The sequence below is a fragment of the Scleropages formosus genome, chromosome 15 (assembly GCF_900964775.1).
Source record: "Scleropages formosus chromosome 15, fSclFor1.1, whole genome shotgun sequence".
Lineage (NCBI taxonomy): Eukaryota > Metazoa > Chordata > Actinopteri > Osteoglossiformes > Osteoglossidae > Scleropages > Scleropages formosus.
This window is the reverse complement of record NC_041820.1, coordinates 11180649-11201538: the sequence shown is the minus strand read 5'-3', so window position 1 is coordinate 11201538 and position 20890 is coordinate 11180649. Positions and strand designations below refer to the sequence as shown.

General features: G+C 41.9%; 1 protein-coding gene across 2 annotated transcripts in view; it reads right to left on the bottom strand.

The window, feature by feature from the left end:
• kif26ba (kinesin family member 26Ba) overlaps window positions 1-20890 on the bottom strand; it is a 101991-nt gene that overhangs the window by 19987 nt on the left and 61114 nt on the right. For both annotated transcript variants that reach the window (XM_029258396.1, XM_029258397.1), the window contains exon 5: window positions 12141-12327. In XM_029258396.1, coding sequence (XP_029114229.1) covers window positions 12141-12327 — 187 coding nt within the window. The remainder of the gene's footprint in view (window positions 1-12140; window positions 12328-20890) is intronic.

Below are 20890 nucleotides of genomic sequence, written 5' to 3'. Positions count from 1 at the left end.
GGACATACAGGGTGCAAGGCTGAAGGGGGAGGGGAAACACCCTGGATGGGATGCCAGTCCATCGCAGGGCACCCCAAGCAGGACTCGAATTCCAGCCCCTCCACACAGTGGGCACCAGCCAAACCCGCTGCGCTACCACACCCCCAGAGCCAAATACAGTGCATAGTAAAAGTACATATCTGAAATTTTACCATAAGTTAAAAAGCATGCGGTCAAAAAACTTCTCAAGAACTGAAGCCACTTTGATTCAAATAAAGCTTTTTACCGTTACGAAAACCTTTAGCAAAGATAAAATCTACAATTTGCAGTTTGTCATCTTTTCAATAAATTAAATCTGCTGCACAAATAAAAGTAGATATTGTCAATAAGACAAAAGAACACAGCCTGCTAGGTAGTACTTTCAATCATTATCTGACCTCTTTGTCCGAGACGAATTACTAAGCTACTTACAATGATTTAACCATTTATACAGTAGGGCAACTTTAATGGAGCCTTTCACGGTAAGTGCCTTCAACAAGGATACCACAGCATGAGCAGGGACTCATGAGACTTGTGTCCTTTGACTCCAAGGTGACAGCTCCAACCACGACGTTATTTGCTGTTGCAAATGGACTTATGTGATTCATTTGTTACTTAGATGATGCCTATATCCAAAGTGATTTGCAACTGCTTACCAATTTAAACAGCAGGGTTTATACTAGATAAGTTCAGGACAAATGCCTTTCTCAACTCATAAATTTGTATTAACATTGTCATAGATGAACATTTGGCACAATGCTCCTGAAAGCGCGGCCTTTTTCATAAGTGGGAATAGATAATTCACCAGAATGAAATAAAGTTATCCTCCAAAAATATCTGTATACTGCAACTTCTGACCTTTTTAGATTATACTTCTAGTTTCCAGTTCACTCATACTCATTATAGGTGAACTACAATACTTCAGACCAATAATATTTTATGTGTATTTAAATGAAATGATTTATTTTTGTGTCTGTGTCATTTTTTTACAGTTCTTTTCAAATATTTAACTTAAGATTAATGTTTATAAGCATTACTGGAAAAAAAAAAAATTACTCCATAGACAATAAAATAGGAGCGACGCATGATATAACCTAAAAATTAAGACCCATTTAAGTATTTGACTCAATTCTCACAATATCAGAAAAAAACATATCTTGAATGTGTTAAAATATCAAAACTCACAATTTTTCCCTGGCTTCACTTCCTTGGACGAATAAACTGGAATGTCAATAAAGGTGGGATGGAACTTAAGTGATTGGTGAGCTTGGCCAATGAAATCAATAAAAAGTCAGCTGACACTGAAGAGACATTTTTATTGGGTCACCATAAAGGTAGCTGTAAGTGACAGCCGAAAATAGCTAGTAAATTCCACAAAAGATGTCATAGTTCACAATAATTTTGACTTTATTAGTTCTGAAGTGAAAAACATTAAATGTGAAAATTTTAAAATTAAAGAAGTGTAATATAAAATGTAAATTTTACATTTTTTCTTCACAAATGTACTCGGGTAAAAGTAAACTTAAAAATTTACTCTGAAGAGTACAGCTTCTCCAAAAGTTTGCTTATTACGGGTAACGAAGTATATGTAACTCGTTACTAACAACCTCTGGAAATCGGTTTACTTCATCATGCCTACAGACATTCATCCATCCATTGTCAGTAACCACATGTCCAGTGTAGGGTAACTGTGATCCACAGCCTGTCCTGGAAGCACTGGGCATGGGACAGGGTACACCCCGGACCGGACACCATTCCATCACAGGGCAGTCACGCACATTTACACAATCACACACAAAGAGCAGTTTATACTGATCAATTCACCTAAAACGCAACTTTGGTTTTTATTTCGTCTTAAATGCGAAGATGGAGTGAACACTTGAATTGTTGAGCCAACTGAAATCACAGCTTAATAGTTACAAGGCATCAGCACTACCTGCTGCACCACTGTGCTACCCTCATACAGATATCTCTTGAAATATACTGTAATTCTGGTTCTTAGGGTTCTTTGTAGTCTACGAAAACCACCATAGATAAGATTGGACCAGTTCAGAACTGGTACAATTGAGACATGCTGTGCTACATAAACTAAATATACTGCAGAAGGAAATAAGTGATAAGTGATGGGAGGAAAATACCCTGCCTGTGCATTTACCCTGCAGAGCAGGGTATGAGCAGGAATGAGAAACACTTTTGCCTTCTTTTCAGTACTCGCTGAACAAAAGCATAAATAGTTCAGCAATTAGCCTGACCTACTGAAGTCATAAGTTGAATGCTGTCTTAGAATAATTGACTTCAGGGGAAAATTCTGACAATACAAATCGTAAACAATGCAATTTTTAACATGCCTACTTAACATAGCCCCAACCCATACCTGTGACAGAATAACACCTGCAAAACATTATTCAGAGAGTAGGTATTACAAACCAATTTCAGCATTCTACAAATACACAAAATCAAAAAAGTTTCCCTAAATTGCATCATTGCACTGTGAAAATCATGAATCTTCCCGTGAAGGGAGGGAGAATGGTAAGAATGTACTGTAGCTCTGCATTTTAGTTCTCTGTTGGTAGGTTTTTTGGGGACATGAAAAGGCTAATAGTTTTAAATTTTTGTTAACATATATTGTATAACTGTAGAAATAGCACATTTTTTGCTTTGATTTTGGTTTATGGATGGCTTGTTAATTCTTTATGCAATCCCTGCTTTACTCATATAATCTAATACAGTTACACTGAATTTATAGTTTTAATAAAATATAAACTGAAATATGCTGTAAGGGATTTCAAAATCTGGCCATTTATAGAAATCAATAAATAACTCTACTGAACAGAGAAGTAAAATATGTGGCCTTCAGGCATTATAAGCCTGCTTTTTCTATCCAGCTGAGAACATTCAATTTCATTCAGCTAAGACTCATCAGTGGAAATAGTAATAGTAATTCTGCTTCACATGATCTTTGTGATGGCTTGGTGATGTCCCTAAAAGAAACATGCATATTGATACTAAATGGTATATTTTAAATTGACTGACTGATTCATAAGGTAAATCATATCAATGTTATTTAATAAAATAAGGATCACTGGAGGCTGACAGAGTTTCCAGGGCTTAAACACATACAGCTAAACAATATAATGTACAACAATGACCAAAGCTCTGGGAAAAATTGCAGTACTGCTATGGAATAAAATGCTTGATTCTTTTAGCTTTAATCTTCCAGGCCAACTAACAGTTGATTCTGTGGACTGGGCAGTACAAAGTTTGTGCCACAGCCAACCAACCAATGTCAACAACCACTTGTCCCGAACAGGGGTCGCTGCAAGCCGGAGCCTTACCCGGCAACATAGGGCACAAGGCCGAAGGGGGGAGGGGACACACCCAGGATGGGACGCCAGTCCACCACAAGGCACCCCAAGCAGAGCTCGAACCCCAGACCCGCCACACAGCGGGTAGTGGCCAAACACATTACATCACCACTTGTGCCATAGCTCATTCGTTAAGTACTTGCAATTATTACTGGCTTCGGGGAAATAAAATAAATATTCAGAGCTTAAATGTGACATGCACCATTAATAGAGGGAACAATGGCATTTTGGTGAAAGGGAAATCAAAGATCCTAGAATGAATTTGCAGTTGTTCATGACAAAGATCATGTTTTTATCTATCATCACAAGAATGTGAGGATCCAAGTAGATTTTCCAATGCATATGCCATTAAAACTCGCAGACCACACTAAGAAGTGTTGAAAATTACGCATTCCTTTATTATTCTTATTTCCTCGAATGTAACATTTTTTTCAACTTCATCTGCATTAGGGTCCAAAAACTGTCCCTTCTCCTTTCACAGAACTTCACAAGCGATCATTGGCAGTGCCTGATTACCCAGGGCACCATGGAACAAAGCGCACACGTTTCTAAAGAACTATGAATATTATGAACTGGTAGAAACAGTGATCAGAAGCCTACCCATTCATTAGCCCAGGTGATGCTCTCCGCTTATTATAGTCAGGTGAGTAGCAAGATGTCCAAAACTGCACTTTTTACATGGGTTATGACTGGAGTGCCTCATCAAACTCACAACTGAGCTGACAAACAATGTAGAAATTGTATTTCAGGAAGTTTTAACAGTATAAACCAGGAATGCTCAGAAACAGGAATATCTTTCTCCAGCTATTTTGAATGGATTTATAACCTCATAATAAATGTGCTCTTTGCATGACTGTGTACGTTCATTCATTTGACCTATAGGACCATTTCACAGTTGGTTGCTCATGGATTTTGAGGTCAAAGATTCATCTATGATCAGCGACCCTGGCAGTCTCATACTTAACAATATGAACATGAAGTCTTGCTTCTTAAGGTGTTCATGAACTCACAGTAAAAGTACACAATAAAAATAGACAAATAAATTGAGCTTATCTGTTTCATATTGTCATAGTCAGCAGGAGCGATATTAAACTAGATGCACTAAAATTCCGTTTATGACTTAAATTTGAGGCATAAACATATAGAACGTGGGAACAGGATTGTGATTCATTGCGTGTAACTTCAAGGTAAAAAGGGACTGCTTTGTAAACTGGTTGAGCACGAGCTCCTCTCCTTACCCCGGCATGGTTACATACTGAGTGTAAAATGACGACATAGAGATTCCTGCCCACAAAGCTTCATCTCCCCAGTCATACTTAGCAATAACCGAATGCATCGACAAGTGTTCAGTCACACTTTTAAGCAATTTTAATAAGGGTCTTGACCCAACTGAAACACACAACTCAAATAGTACACGATGACATTTTGTAATGCAGTAGCAGATCCATTCATTAAAATATGCACTGGAAACCGTGGTGAGAAGCGAGCATGTGAAAGAAGTAAGATTTTATTCCAGTTCCTGTGGAGTGAAACAGACATAGTGACATTTGTGCAGAGGTATGTTTCTTGGCAGGAGAGAGGGCATTCAGCTGCCCCTGCTGTGTGGACAGACACACAATCTGCAAAACCACCAAACCAGTTGAAAAATTTTAGTTGGACCATGTTTTCCAATTAACTAACCATTTATGTTCACAAACCCACTGCTGGTTTTATCCTGTCTGCCATTCTGCTTTGTATCTATTCTGCATTTCTTCCTTGTAGTAAGGTTCAATCAACCTGTCCAGTTAAACGGCGGTAGTTTAAAGAGGGTACAAAAATGAACCTTTGATTCCCACATCTCAGACTTTCACTAAAGCTCCAGTGGATTTTTTTTCTTTGTAGCTATTAAAAACTGATTGGGCTCAAAGAAAAGATTTTCAAAGTTGCTGCCAACACTGGCCTGAAGATTAATGTGGTTGTTGGAGGCTGCACAGGGCCACTCTTTGCTCCTAGGGGTCTGTCCACAACAGAGACTGGCAGGACCGATAGAGGTGGCGACGGTTGACTGGTGCTCCAGTATACTCCAGTTACTATGTCAGAACGGAAAAATAACAAATTGACCAAATGTTTACCTGTAATACTTATAGACACACTTTTATCACAAAGGGCAGTGGTAGAGCAGCAGTTAATGGCAAAGACCGTAAGGTTCGAAATACTAGCTGTACTCTATAGTAAGGAAATTCACCTTTAAACTAAATAGCTTCAGTAAATTGATTGATCTCTTTGGACAAAAGTGTGCATTATTATTTAGATAGATAGATAGATAGATAGGTCATCAATAAGATCAATTCATCAATAACAGTATGATGCAGCATCACAGTAGTTGAGACAGGGTACATTCTTGATGGGATACCAGTCTGTCACAGGGCAATCACACACACACACACACACACACACACACACACACACACACACACACACACATTTCCTCATGTACACACACACTGAGGTCAATTGTGAGCCATCGGTTCACATGTCTTTGGATTCTGGGAAGAAACTGGAGCACAAACTCATATAAACACAGAGAGAACAAGCAAAATCTGCATAGAAAGATGAGAATTCAAAACACCATCTTAACTCATACCCCAGGAGTTGTGAGGCACCAAAGCAACATGCTGTGTCATCATGCTTATATAACAACAACAATAATAATAATAATAATAATATAGTGTGATCATTTAAAGGAGAAACCTTCTTCACTACAGACTTTGTGCACATCTGTGTACAATTCCTCTTACTCTGTTACATTATTTGCAGTGTATATAATATGTATAACTCAATGTATGGCCAAAGGAGACCTCTGCATTTAAATGAATGTCACTTAATGGATTTTATTTGTTGAATTCCAGCACGTTCATTATAGATGATATTGCATAATTCTAGGCTACAACCACGGTCTTCCTTAGGCTAATTGAACCTATTTGACCCAGTGAGCCCCTGCACTACGTTTACCATCTCCAGATTTGAAAAATAAGGACCACCCTTCAGAAGAGGTTAGCATCTTTTATGTCAAAATGTAAATTAATAAATATACATGTTGGTTTGTTCTTAATACAACATAAGAACATTTATTTCGGACACCTGATGTGAAATAACTGCAAATCCAAGAGGCCCCACCATAACGGTCCAAATTGTGCCCCACTATTGCTTAGACTGACCTTGACCACAACACAGTTTTCAGAATGATCTTAATTTGCCGGTATCTACAAACAAATCATAGTACTAGTCATGGTACTGTATTTACTGAATAATTTTTTCATGTGGTCTTCTACGTACCTTCTCCATATCTGAAAAGGCCACTGATTAGAACGCCTGTCACCAGAGCGGGGTAAAGATGACATTTTTAAGCCATTGCTTGTAAATGCCACCATTTACATTTCACATGAGCCTGGGTAAACCAGTCTTCCTGTCTTGCTGGGCTGGGAGAGCAATGTTCCTTCTGACATTATGAAAAAAGCAACTGCAGGTGTCTTCATTAGGGTGGTTAGGCACTTGTGAAGTATCGAGGAATCCTTGTGTTCTACTGAACACTTCTCTACATGCAGCACACCAGCTACATTTCAACACTACTCTTCAAAAAGCGCACTCAGAAAATACTTGCTGGAGATTAATGCATGTGTTTCTGTAAATGAAATTATTTGTGTCTCAGAAATATATTTAAGACATTGATATTGAAGCTATTAAAAGCTCAGGTTTTCATCCCAGGAAATAAGTAATCCTCATGTGTTACATTTTGTTCTTCATTTTTAAAACCATGTCTATCTTGTTATGGTGAACTCCAATTTACATTTATCTTTCAGATTTTTGAGAGAATTATTAATGAGCAATAGATGACTGAAAGCAGCACAGACTTATTGACTTCTAATGTTTTTGCCTGTGGGGGGGCGTGGTGGCGCAGTGGGTTGGACCACAGTCCTGCTCTCCGGTGGGTCTGTGGTTCGAGTCCTGCTTGGGGTGCCTTGCGACGGACTGGCGTCCCGTCCTGGGTGTGTCCCCTCCCCCTCCGGCCTTCCGCCCTGTGTTGCCGGGTGGGCTCCGGTTCCCCCGCGACCCCATATGGGACAAGTGGTGTGTGTGTGTGTGTGTGTGTGTGTGTGTGTGTGTGTGTGTGTTTTTGCCTTTCACATTTATGGCTGTAACTGAATATAAACCCTAAAATGCATTTCTAAGCTGCCTACGTGATAACGTAAAACACCTTTTTCAAGAACAGAGGAGCAATATAACATCATTAAGCATATATTTCTTCCTACAGGGAAAAAGCTTCCTATTCGTACAACTTTAACCTGTATGTAAATCACAGCGAGTAATACAGAATGCAGTGATTCCATCCCTTTGTTCTGGACTCAGAGTCCTGATATACTTTAGTGGAGTGCAGGAAAATGGGTTTTTCCCATTTAAATACAAGTTCTTCTGCATCAGACTCCTTCCTCGCTGTCGGACTGCTTTGATGCACGGAGTCTGACAGCAAGCCCGAAAGGGACGCAAAATATGCTGGCTCCCTGCATGTGGCTCAGGATGGGAATTAGCCGCCGGCTACCTGAAGGGTAGTGGAGGGGTCTCTAAGCTGATGGCAAACATCCTGGGACAGTTTAGCGCAAGACTCTGACTCTGCCTCAGGAACCAAAATATGTCTATTCCAGTTGGTGGAAGGTAAACAAGCTCCCAAAATGGGGCTGAAGGCAGCATTTCCCTCTCTGCCTCCTCAAGGATTACAGAATGAAGCCAAGGCCCCTGCAGGACAAACACATGCCATGCTACCTGTTGGTACGCCAGTGAAAGTGCTTTGACCAACAACTTACTGGATTCAAAACTGTTTTGCAATACCTCGGTATTGGCCTCAATCATTTTCCATAGGAGAGTCCTAGGAGGCTCTTGCTGTTGTATACTTGAAAATTAATTTGAATTGCTCTACCAAGCTCAGCACATGGGAAAAATTATAAATCACTTTGGATAAAAGCATAATTTTAATAACAAAATAATGAAAATCCAGTTACGATGAGATTAGATAAGATCAGGTTCTTCATTATATATGAAATCCAAGTGTTGCCAGTTCAAAACGGTAATTCACAGTGATTTATACAGTATGTATTCTTTTATATTAAAGGACCATGTTGCAAGGTTTGCTAATTTCATCCAAATGTGATTACAGTGAATGTGTAATTATACGTCAGTGTTTCAAATCCCAATAAAGTATATTGTGAATATAGCAATTAGCTATGGAATGATTTAGAAATTTAATATATTATTCTTTGGCTAATGCTTTTTCATATGTCACAGACAAAATTTATATGAATTTTTGCTAAGCTCTATGCTATTTTTTAGTTTCATACAATGTTTTGACAGGTCAGAAGACAGTCATTAAAATTGCGTCAAAATCAAAATTCAGTTTAGTGTAAAAAGTCACATATTAAGTTCCAAAATCTTTATGTATATCTCCTAATCCTCTTTTTATGCATTTTTTTTTAAAAATCCAGAATGAGCAGACCCCTTTATTGAGACTGGGCTGTAGGAATCTCTGCAGGAGTCAGCTTTCACACCGATACTGGAGTTTCCAGACTGCTTCTTTCTCGAAGGGCACCTAATCTGGATCTGATCTGTGTGCATCTGTGCACATTGTTATCAACTGGTTAGCGTGCATGGACCATCTGTGCTTCGCCCCTTGCCAGGCCTGTCAGGTCCATTGCCAAACAATTCTTCTTTGTTGTTGGCGTTATTGCGTTGTTTGTCTTCTTCTTTTTTCCCCTTCCTTTCCACTTCCTTCAGACACCTCAGCCATGGAAATAAAAAGTACAGGCCAAGGATATCAGTAAGAGACAGGTCCATCATGAAGTCCCAGAGGAGAGCTCTTCAGCCAGACAGGAATGGTTCAAAAAAAGCTGAGAGTGTTTGATAAGAAAACGCATCACATCGCCCAAAACCCAGTCGTGGCAAAGATCGGACTCGGTGCTTCGGCTGCTGGACACGGGATACCGTGAAGGAAGCAGAGCGGTGGAAAGCGGCTGCTTGTTGTCTTTGCAGAGTCCGTATTTCCCACAGTGATGGATTGCCTTCTCATTCCATCACTATTTCTATTGGAGAGCAAATTGGCTATGAACTCTTGTTCTTTCCTGTAATTGCTCTTGTGTATGCATGTTACAATAACGCATCTGTTGTTACATCTATTTTTTGAATTACTGGCATAAATCAAAAAGACACATGATCCCAATTACTGCTCCAAATAATATGGGGGCTAATTCCTACAGCTGGATTTTGGAGTACATCCCTAACATCTTTAAAAGCACTAAAAAACTGCATACTTCCCATGGTGATTACCTTTCAGCAACCTCAAAGTGACACTTTCTGTTATTTTCCTTAATTTTAATATTTACATTTATTGTACAGGAGATATTATATTGTTAGGTTCTTTAGCTTAATTTAAAGCAGTAGTAGTAGTGTCATGTCTTAAATAATACATGAGCAATGACCCAGCACAAGGCAATGACTTGCAAATGTCATATATTATTAGAAAATCATTTACTGGTTAACTCTGTGCACAGAGTTTATGTCAGTAGTTCTACATTTTGTCTGTAATACTGACACTGAATTTATATACAATTATAGTACATTGAGGGTTAATAAAGCATATAAGTGTGTGGGCAGCAGACACTGATGAATAACAAGCTAGACACTGCTTTAAAAAAAAAAGCACTTCTTATTTGCTATAAAAGAGCACTTCTTATTTGCTATAAAAGACTGTTGCAGCTAGCATGGCTTCAAGGTTGTGATAATCAATTTCTTGAGTAAATACTTTGGAAGCAAAAAAGCGCAAGAGCTCTTACTCATCTAAAGAAATGTGCATGTTCATTTAATTGTGCAAAAGGAATTGTTTGCATTGTGCTCTCCTGCAGCCAAAAAACTGAGATATGAACAGTCATGAATAGAATATTGCATTGTGGTCAATCCTAAGAGAGTTAACCCATCTGACTAGAACTGTATAGTACCACTGCCTCTGGTTATACCAGTCTTCCACCAGGGCAGAGTACAGAACCCAGCTCTGACTACATGCATCCTGGGCCTGATGCCTTAATGAGTAGTGATGAATGAGTAGGAAGTATTGAGAAATGTATTTGATTGACTCTAGGGAATAAAAAGCACTGTACAGCAATACATAACGTTTACCTAACATTCAATACACAACTACATTCTACGTGTTGTCACTCATGCACTCACTCCCTTTCGTTAAACGCTCATCCAAGTCTGGGTCATGGCAGCACAGGGCCTATACCACAGGTACAGGCTAGTTAGAGTACAGTCCTTCTTCACAGGGCAGCCACAGACGTTATGGGAGGAAACCCATGAAAACAATAGGAGAACACACAAACTTCACAGAGGCTGAATTGGACAGGCTCAAACCCATGTCTGAACAGCCTTGGTGCTATGAAGTAGCACCTTCATTGTGCTGCCCCTTTTATATTTATTCATTTAGCTGACACTTTTCTCCAGCGCAACTTACAATGTTAAGCTACTTACAATATTTACCCATTTATAGAGCTGGCTAATTTTACGGGAGCAATTTTGACCCTTTGCTCAAAGGTACTACACCTAGGAGTGGGATTCAAACCTGCCACCTTTGGGTCCACAGGCAGCAGTTCTAATCGCTACACTACCTACTGATTTTTTTCTGTGTTTTCCAGGAATGTAGTCAAGTACAACTAACATTAAGGTTTTATTTCAAAATCAATCAGTCTTTACGCTTACAGCTGATATATGCTGTAAAGAAATCTATTAGGTCCTTGACTCATTGGCAGACCATTGTGCAAAAAACAGTTAACAGTTACATTCTGATTTTTTTCTGGTAGTACGATTAAGCAGTTTTTGATCATTAAATGGACCTTTCGATTTTAACTAAATCGTACACATGTGCTATGATTCAGATCATTGTGTTTTATAAATTTTGCAGTGGAGAAGCCCATTTAGCTTCTCATCGGTAACATTAGGCTTTCGGGACTACTTAACCACCATCGTTAATTAAATTATGTGACCTCATTTGAATAACACCTAATTTTCATGTCTTCGGTATCACTATATTACATGGCTGTATTTATCCATTTCATTGATTATCTCACTCATAATAGGCCTTTCTTCAGCGTGGAGAATCGGACAAAAGGGACTTCAGTATGGTGACGTTATGCTGTCCCTGTGTAAAAATAACACTTCTACTGACAACCCTCTCAGACGTGCAAGGGTCTGGCTTACTGCAGCCTTCCTCCCACCACCCGCCCTCTCTCCCGCTCAGGGATCACGCCTCTGACATCCAGAGCGTGTTTGACACCACCATGTCAAATGGTGACAATGGTGGTGGGTGGGGGGGGACAAAGAGCCGTTTCATATGCAACAATCGCACAGTAGCAGCTGCGCAGAAAAACGTAACGCTCCATTGTTATAACACTTTCTTTATAAAACCCTTTTCCCTTACAAAACCAGGGGAAGCCTGCAAAATGAGTGTCTGCTTGCAGTTCTACAGTTGGCTTGGGAATTCTTCCCAGATGACTATTTGGTTTGGTTTGGTTGGACTGGGAACAGTCTGTCACAGAGCCAAAAACTAATCTCTAAAATCTAATCCCTAACTTCAACACCTGCGTTCCCGAACAGCTCTCTGCGGCACGTATCGTAACCGCTTAATGGGCCCGACCGCGGTGCATCCCGGTCTCGAGAAGACAAACATTGAGGGTCCCCTACCTTGCCGAGGCCTGGCGTGTCCTTGACCTTGTTGATGGCGCGGAGCAAGCAGGGTGGCGCGGGGGGCGGGCAAGTCTGCAGGATGCCGCTGAAGTTGGTGGGGAACAGGGGCGGGTCGCACACCGGGGGCGGGGCCGACCGCTGCTGCTTCTTCTTCTTAGAGGATAGATTGAGCTTCTGGGCAGCTCTGTAGAGAGACAAACATGTGAAACTCCATCTGCAGAAAAGACCGGAATGAGACGCCTATTTGGAACGTGGACCTGGAAAAAAAGAAGTATATTTTTCAACAATTTCACAGCAGAAACCTTAACAAATTCCCAAAGTTGCGAAATTATAATGAATGTGGTTTTGCATGACTTACTTTAACATTAGGGGATCACCGGAATATGTAAATTTCTCTACTAGTTAGGCATACGTGGTTATGCATGGCTTTGTTGAGTTCACTTAAGCTTCCTGTACTACTCTTGTAAATCCGGCTGCTCAGCATACATTCTCACTTTCCTTTCAACCCCCATGGCATTGCTTCACTTTCACTGGAAAAACGTTCACCTCTTATTCAGCTCGTAATTTGAAATTAACTTTCATTGTACGACCGCTAAACATTTGAGATGCTGAGAAGCATAATTTCCCTCATTATCACAATAACGTTCATTGTTTTCTTAGCTTTGACCGAGGGGCCTGAGACGAGAAGGTCAGCCCCTGCTCGGCACTGCAATTCTCCGCGCTGCAGCAATGCATTTGTTCCGCTCTACAACTTTCTTCCCACATTGCACGTGTGGTCACCTAGACATGCATTTTAAACATGTACACGGCCAACCCACGTGAGGGCTACTAAACGCTGCCCGACACCCATGGCCATCAGATCCGATATACTGGCGTGTCCTTACAAACAAGGTAGCGCTGCAAACAGACAAGGGTCAAATTACCCTGACTCCAATTGCAAAGACTTACATCAAGTGCACTTCAGCAGGCTCTCCAGAACGCATTGATCGGGCCTGCCTCCCGAGCTGAGAACACAGGGCTTATTAGAAATTGATTCCTGAATCTATCAGTGTAACAGTGCACACACTGTGACAGGATGGATCAAGGCTTCGCTGTACCTTCCCCTCAAAGTACTGGGAATTTACAGTAAGCAGCAAATGTGAGGATCAACTAGCAAGCTACACTGGAGAAGAAAAAAAAAACATCTCTGCGTGATGGATTCAAAAGAAGAGCACAGAGCACTGCATTAATCAATGCCTTCAAGGTATACGTTTCAGCTCTTTAAAGATCTTTCAAAGCCTCCCTCTTCACATACCATAGTGTGTCCCAGTGGAGGCTGTCCTTCCCTTCAGGGTGAAGGAGGTGTGTTTTGAGCGCTTTAGGAGGACTGAGAAGCGAATCCTGACCAGTCGGGTCCGTCCCACATGTCAGAGTGGGCAGGCATTTCTCTTGAACTTCTCCATCAAAGTTTTCCACTCACTGTTAGGCCACTTTTTGAAAGAGGTTTTCAAAGAAGATAATTAGGTTGCATTTGCCCATTTAGCTTTGCGGACACCATACGTAGCGATGTGAAAAATCCAAACGGAGAGATAAAATGGCCCTATTAATTGAACAGAAGCAGCTCGGACGCCGTGTTTAGCTCGGCCAGCAGCTTAACATCCACGTGTTCACCCCTCCATGTACAGGTGAAGCAATAAAGTGTCCTCAGCTCCAAAGGCAGGGAAAAAAAAAAAAAAAAAAAATTGCGCTTCCATTGTTTTATAAAATTTCTGTTGAGGGGAAGATGCTGTTTCTGTGCGAAAATAATCAAAAGAGCATTGCCAGGATCAAGCTTGAGGTAACAATATTTTCAGAAGCTATTTTCTCTTCAGAATTACTGTGAGATAATGGAGACTTCCTGGGCTTTCATGAGGGCAGTCTGAGAACATGTTCTGTCGTCCATTTTTGGAGGAGACCACAGCCATTATTTGGTGTATAAGTTGAAACAGTCATTAAAAAGACGTACTACTTTAAAAGGGAATTACCGTACGTGCGCTTTACTCCCGAATCTCCACGGATCCGCCGTGCAGATAAAACCTAGTAAACAGCCCGAAGCGCCAAGCGTGATAATGATAATGACGACGGTTAATTTCGTAGAAATTGAATTGGGACGGCTGTCTTTCTGCTCCGCAGTTGAACACTCTTGGGTTTTGCACGGACAAAAAAGGAAAGAAGAGAAACTTTCTAATGATATAGCAAAAGATGTTTAATGTTCCTGTCAGTGCCACGCGCTGCTAATTTTAGCCATCTTGTTCTCCATAAGCAAACTCCCAATCAGGATGCGGTTGACACTCGCAAGTAGGTAGTGCTGAAAAGAGCCGTGTGCGCGTTATGCAAAGCCTGTCAGAAGAAAGTAGAAGCAAATAAGAATTATGATTAATTTGACTTGTTTTGCACTTTCCCCAGACGTAGGTGTGTTATTTTCCAGAGGCGTTAATGAGATTTCACAGAACATTCCAACAACAGAATACAGTAACACAGTAGACTCTCTCTCTCTCTCTCTCTCTCTCTCTCTCTCTCTCACGCACACACACACACACACACACACACACACACAAACACTCACACCATCACGCAGAGAGAGATGTACGCAGGTTTCTAACTAAAAATTACTGTCAGACCTCAGCAATATAAAGGCTGCGCACACGCTCGCGCAAATAAATACCAAATGCAAAGCGGTACGTAAAAGTGAGCCTGAACAATCCTCACTGCACCATTTTATAAGTTGCATTTGTTGCCAGTGACATCTTTAAAGGTATATGAAGTACGATTGCTTGTCTCTCTCACCTGTCCATCACCCCTCCACGGGCTGCTGACAGTACAGACTGGGGTTCCAGTCTTCCTGCCCCAGTTCCGGCTCAGCAAGCGACCCTCTCAGCTGGCTGTCACATGGGAGCCGGAGTTCTGATCCGGAGAGGCTCCCTCCTCCTGACGCCTCCTCCGGAACGCCTAGTGCCGTGCCCTCCCATTTCTCATTCCTTGCGACTTTCCTCGGCACCCCTCTCTCTCGCTCGCCCTCCCTCTCCTCGGCGTGTGGACGGGCAGCTGACCGACAGGGACGGGGCCCACGCCCACACCTGAGAACCTGGTCACTTGCATCTACCTCCCCTCTCCCCCCGCAGGGAGCATCGCCGCACCAAGAGACAGTACAGTGACAGTACAAGAAAGAGAGACAGGGAGAACGAGAGGAGAGGAGAGAGCAGGGGAGCGACAGCAACAGATAGATAGAGACACGGAGAGACGGTGGCAGTGCAGGAGGACGGAGAGAGGGCGAGATTCCACACACTACCTTCCAGCCTTGTAAACTCAGCAGATATTGTCTACTTTACAAAGGACTGCACCACTCTCCCTCTCGCCTCCACTGCCTCTCTCCATATCTCTCCCTCCCTCGCTCCCTCCCTCCCTGGTTCTGTCTCACTCCAGACTTCTTGCAGGATCTTATTTAACCCTTTGCAGACAAACTTGGACACGCGGAAGCCCGAGGACACTCCGCTCCGTGGCAGAAGACGCGAAGAGCGGTGAAATGCGTTACGATGGGAACAGAGACGGGAGACACACTGCACGGGTCCAAGAACCACCAGGCTGTCGGCGATGTCAAGCACCCGATTGCCGGTACACCCCGGGAGCCACGGCCTGCGTCCTTTCTCTCGATGTGTTGCCAAGCAGATGCTGGCAAGTGTGAGGAAGACTCAAACATATGTCAGGAGGAAAGAAGAGATGACTCGAGGCTCTGTGAGACCTCCTCGCTGGCTTAAGGAAAGTGGGGTGGATACGTTGGCACAAAAATCCTGGACACCGGCCAGGAAGATCAGCACATGGAGCAAAAAGTAAACGAATGTCTCATTTAATTTATTTCACTCCTCAGGAAAAGCCAGGGAAAGTGAATGCTCTAGCCAAATGTATACAGGATTCTCAATTTATTTAAAATCATTTATTTTGTTCTTTTAAAAATCCTTTATATAATGTTTTATATAATGGCTTTCAAGATCATTGTACACGAGTGTTAGTGCAAGACAGCAGTCATGCGTGTTGTAGATGACTAATTCACAGGCCTGGTATTTCTGCTGTGCGTCTGTTTACCAGCATTTCTCTGGAGCAATTAAGGTATAAAACTGAGCCAAGCCATCAAAATGCGACTGGCTGGAGCTCCAGAAGTGTTCAGTTGATCTGCGTGTGAGAGCACTACAGATATAGTGGCAGTAACACTTCTTCTGATTATAGCTGGCATTCATGCTGTATGACCAACTCCATAACATAAGGAAAGATTTTCATATATCAGTATTATTTTATCAGCAAGCAGCCTCTAGCCTTAAGGAATAACATAGCCATGGGAATCATATATAACGTTACAGCAGAACGCCGTGAAGCTTTGAGCCTCAAGAAGAAAACTTAAGTCTGCGGAACCTCAGTTACCTGCCCTTACCACGACCATCAGTTGCGAGCATGGGTCCCACAGGACATGAAGGTTTAGACCAGTGTTCAAGAATGAACGGTACAGAAGGGCGTACTTTGAATTTAATTAGTCACAGGCAGGTGTTTGCAAAGCTGCACAAATAGATGTAGGGGTACAATGACCCCAAACAGGATCGCATGAAGTTCAAGCCAGTTTTGACTCTGCTTGTCTTTTCCAGTGACACTCTTGGGGAAACAACCTTCTAGACACAGAGGAGGGAAGGCGATTAAGGCCCGTGGAGCAACAAAGCGGATGCAACTAATCCCGCGAAGCACGGAGTCGGCAGAGGCAAAGTCTTAATTTCCCTGTCGCTCCTCATGATCCTCCCGCAGCAAACAGGGTCCGCAGCGGGAGTGCTGGAGAGCGGAAAGACAGCCCTTTGCCCACCGCCGAGCAAGAGGAGGGCGGGCGTCTTCTGCCACTTCCTCTGCGGCTCAACCGTGAACGGCAGTGGTGGCATTCCCTCTGAAATCGCCGGAGTCGTGTACCGCTAACGTGCACAGCTGCCTGCCACCGTGTTTTCCCGAGAGAACCCTTCCCAGCTCCCGCAAACGGCAGCACAGTGTCATGCATTCTTACCTGTGGCTGTGAATGCAGACTGGTGTTTTAACCAAGCTGGAGCAGAGCCGACGAACTCAACATGGGCACGTAGACGCGGAAAGGCATGCGTATCTCTACCCGTTGTGTTGCCGAACAGCGTAACTCTACTAAGTAGGAAATCAACTTACCACAGTAAAAGTGTGATGTGTTGGCCATCGTGTCTTCTCATGTGACATGTCACATGTATTATTACTTTCATAAGTTGAAGTGTGTGTTAGAATTTCAGATAAGCAGCACTAAGTCATGCAAGAACTCAAAACATAAATCAATAAAAATAAAGCAAAAATAAGTAAAATTTGTTATACTGCAAGAGTTCCTTTCCCTTTTTAGTTTCCCACTTCATGCCTATTATTTCTAATTTATTAATACTGTCTGAATCATCTATGGCCTTAAAATCAAAATATGGGGAGCAAATCACGAGGGCAGTTCTCATTATTGCTCCAGGATACCTCAGCTGATCTTCAGCTCACATTAACCAACTGAAAATTACCGCAACCTTGCAGCAGACGGCAAAAGTGGATGGATGCACTGAACTAAGTAAAGCTTTTTGCTGAAAATCAAGCATATCTTGTGTAAGAATTTGACCGTTTCAAAACAAAATATGAACAGATTACATTAGCTTGTCTTGAGCCTTAAAACCATTTTGGTCAATTAATATTTAAAATTTGCTAACACTTGATCAGGGATGAGGTGGTGCAGTGGGTTGGACCAGGTCCTGCTCTCCAGTGGGTCTGGGGTTTGAGTCTTGCTTGGGGTGCCTTGTGATGGACTGGTGTCCCATCCTGGGTGTATCCCCTCCAGCCTTGCACTGTGTATTGATGGGTTAGACTCTGGTTCCCTGTGACCCCCATATGGGACAAACGGTTCAGATAATGTGTGTGTGTGAGAGACACCTGATTTTCTGGCTCAATGAAATATTCATAGTATTAGTGTAGTATTTCAGAAAGAGCAGTTATAAGCAAGACAGGGCCCATGACCATTAGCAAGGCTGCCAGGAATACTTCACAAGCTCAGCAGTAACACCAGTTCTGACAAATCTCACCAGGTTATTATGATGTTATTTTCTGTATCCTGTATCCCATCCCATATTATTATGGTCTTATAAGTCTCCAAGCACATAACCAAAGTGTGGTGCAGAATCAGGGAATATGGAATAATAATAATAATCCATATCTTCTGGCTTTATTTGTCGACTTGGTGTAAAAGTGGAATGTTCTGTAATAAACTGGAAACCAAAGTTAAAAGTATCTAGCATTAACCAAAATTGAAAGAAGGCCAGAACAAATAATCATTCTTTCTTTGAAGATGCTGTTATCAATGGAAGCTTTGTTGTTTAGGCACTGGTACTAAAATTGCCTAATGATCCATTAACATATAATTGTCACGAGAAGAAAAAAAAGTCGGCCTGCAATAGGCTCATAGCGAGGAAACAAAAGGTTAATGAGCATTTTTCTGATGAGTGCCTGTGTTTTGTTGCCATCAGAGGGCAGCTTTAACTCTTGTCTTTACAAAGTTGCTGAAAATGTATTTCTTAAAATATAAATGCTCACCGATCAGCTCCCCAGAGGAATCAGGAATACATTCATGTCTATGAACTAATATTTTTCTGACTGGCTGTACATACCACTATAATGAGATCAGGGAAAAGAACACATTGCCTGAACTGCTTGTCCCATATGGGGTCGCGGGGAGCCAGAGCCTAACCCGGCAACTCAGGGCATAAGGCTGGAGGGAGAGAGCACACATCCAGGACAGGACACCAGTCTGCCGCAAGGCACCCCAAGCAGGACTTGAACCCCAGACCCACCACAGAGCAGGACCTGGATCAACCCACTGCGCCACGTATTCATAGAAATGTTGTATACTTATGTCTGTTTGTGACTATTATTGTTTATTATTTAATGTTATATAGTGAAAAAATGTGGTTTACTGTTGGCTATCTAGGACCTCACCGAATTTTTATGTCTGATATTATGGGGAAAACCAAAGATGTAAAAGGTGTGATACGTGCACCCTCTGTGAGTAACAGCATTACCGATCATACATGCATTTGTGGAATAACCCCTCCATGCTGTAGAGCATGAGGATCACTACTGAAATAGACCTGTCAATCAGGATTACACAGCACGTTTAGAAAGATGCTGGTACCTGGCTGTTTCCCCCAATTTCCTTTTGCATTGAAAATCAGAATTTTACCTAAAATTAGAAAATAAAATTGAAAATCAGTGTTACGTTTATTAAGCCCAAGCACAGGTTTGCATTGCTGGTGGAAATCAATTTCAGGTATTGATTTCCTCAGACAGGTGCCATACCTAGATTGTAGACATTTTCTAGGACTTAAATTCATTTATTCATTCATTTATTGGCAGATGCTTTTCTCCAAAGTGACGTGCAACATTTAAATCACTTATATACTAGATTTCTGTTACTGCTCAATGACTTTATGGAACAGGGACATTTGATTTGTGTCTCACTGGACCAATCAGAGGGGAATAAGTATCAAGCAGCTGTCAAAGCTCCCTTTCTGAGCAGAACTTGAAACACTTAGCTCCTGTTGCGCTCCTCCAATGGCTGACCCAAGGGTCCCGTTCAGATTTCAACACAATAAGGCCAGAACTCGGTGGCAGCCGTAATTGGACAGTTCGCGTTAGGTTTCTTGCGCAATAGCTGGCATTCACCACGCAGGCAAACAGTCCATCCTCAACACAAACGTTCTGAAAAGGCCTCAGGTCTGACACACCAATGTGTGCACTGTCTTACACGAAAAGTCTACGTCCAGTGCCATTTTACATAACCAAGGCAGTGGTACAGTTTTATCTCATATAAACCTGTACACCGGTCCTAACTGGCATGCACGTCGTAAAATTAGTATGGATTCCTATATACTTCTTTAATCAGAATCAGAATCCGATTTATTTGGCCAAGTATACACACACATAGAGGGAATTTGGCTTTGGTTCCCATTGGCTTATCGTGCAGAGTAGACAGAGAAAAACATACATATACACACATAGAAACATACATACATACATACAACAAGTGTAAAGATGCCAAAGATCTGCAAACAAGTGCAAAACATGCTCCATCCAAAAATTTTCAAACATGCAGTGAAATGGCCAGTGCTGCCGGTTTCTGTCAATTAGCCAATAGTCAAATTCACTTATTGTGTTACAGTGTCACTTAGAATGCTTTGTGATCCCTCGTTGTATCGCTCTATTCATTGCCATACAGCAAAATATTGTGCACGGTGACATTCGCAGGAAGTATTGCTGCCACCTCGCAGTCCCTGAGCTGTTCGGGTACAGATTCGAATCTAGCGTAGGCTGTGTGGATTTTACGTGTAGTCTGAGTGGGATTCCTTCCAGATTCCAAAAGACATACAGTTCAGGTGGACTGCTGACACTATATTGCCTGTAGCATGTTAATTGGTGAGTGTGTGCACGTGCGACTGTCCTGCAGTGGACTGGCATCCTGTTCAGGGTGTACCCCCGAGCCTTGCATCCAATGATTCCAGGGTAGGCTCCAGACCTGTCACCCTGACCAGTGGTTAATGAAAATGGATGAAAGTGCAGACAGTGAAAATCCGCTCTCTGTCCTCATAAATATTTAAAATTTAAGGAACCTTTGCAGTATCACCTTCATGCGACCCTATATGAATCATATTTATCATTTTTAT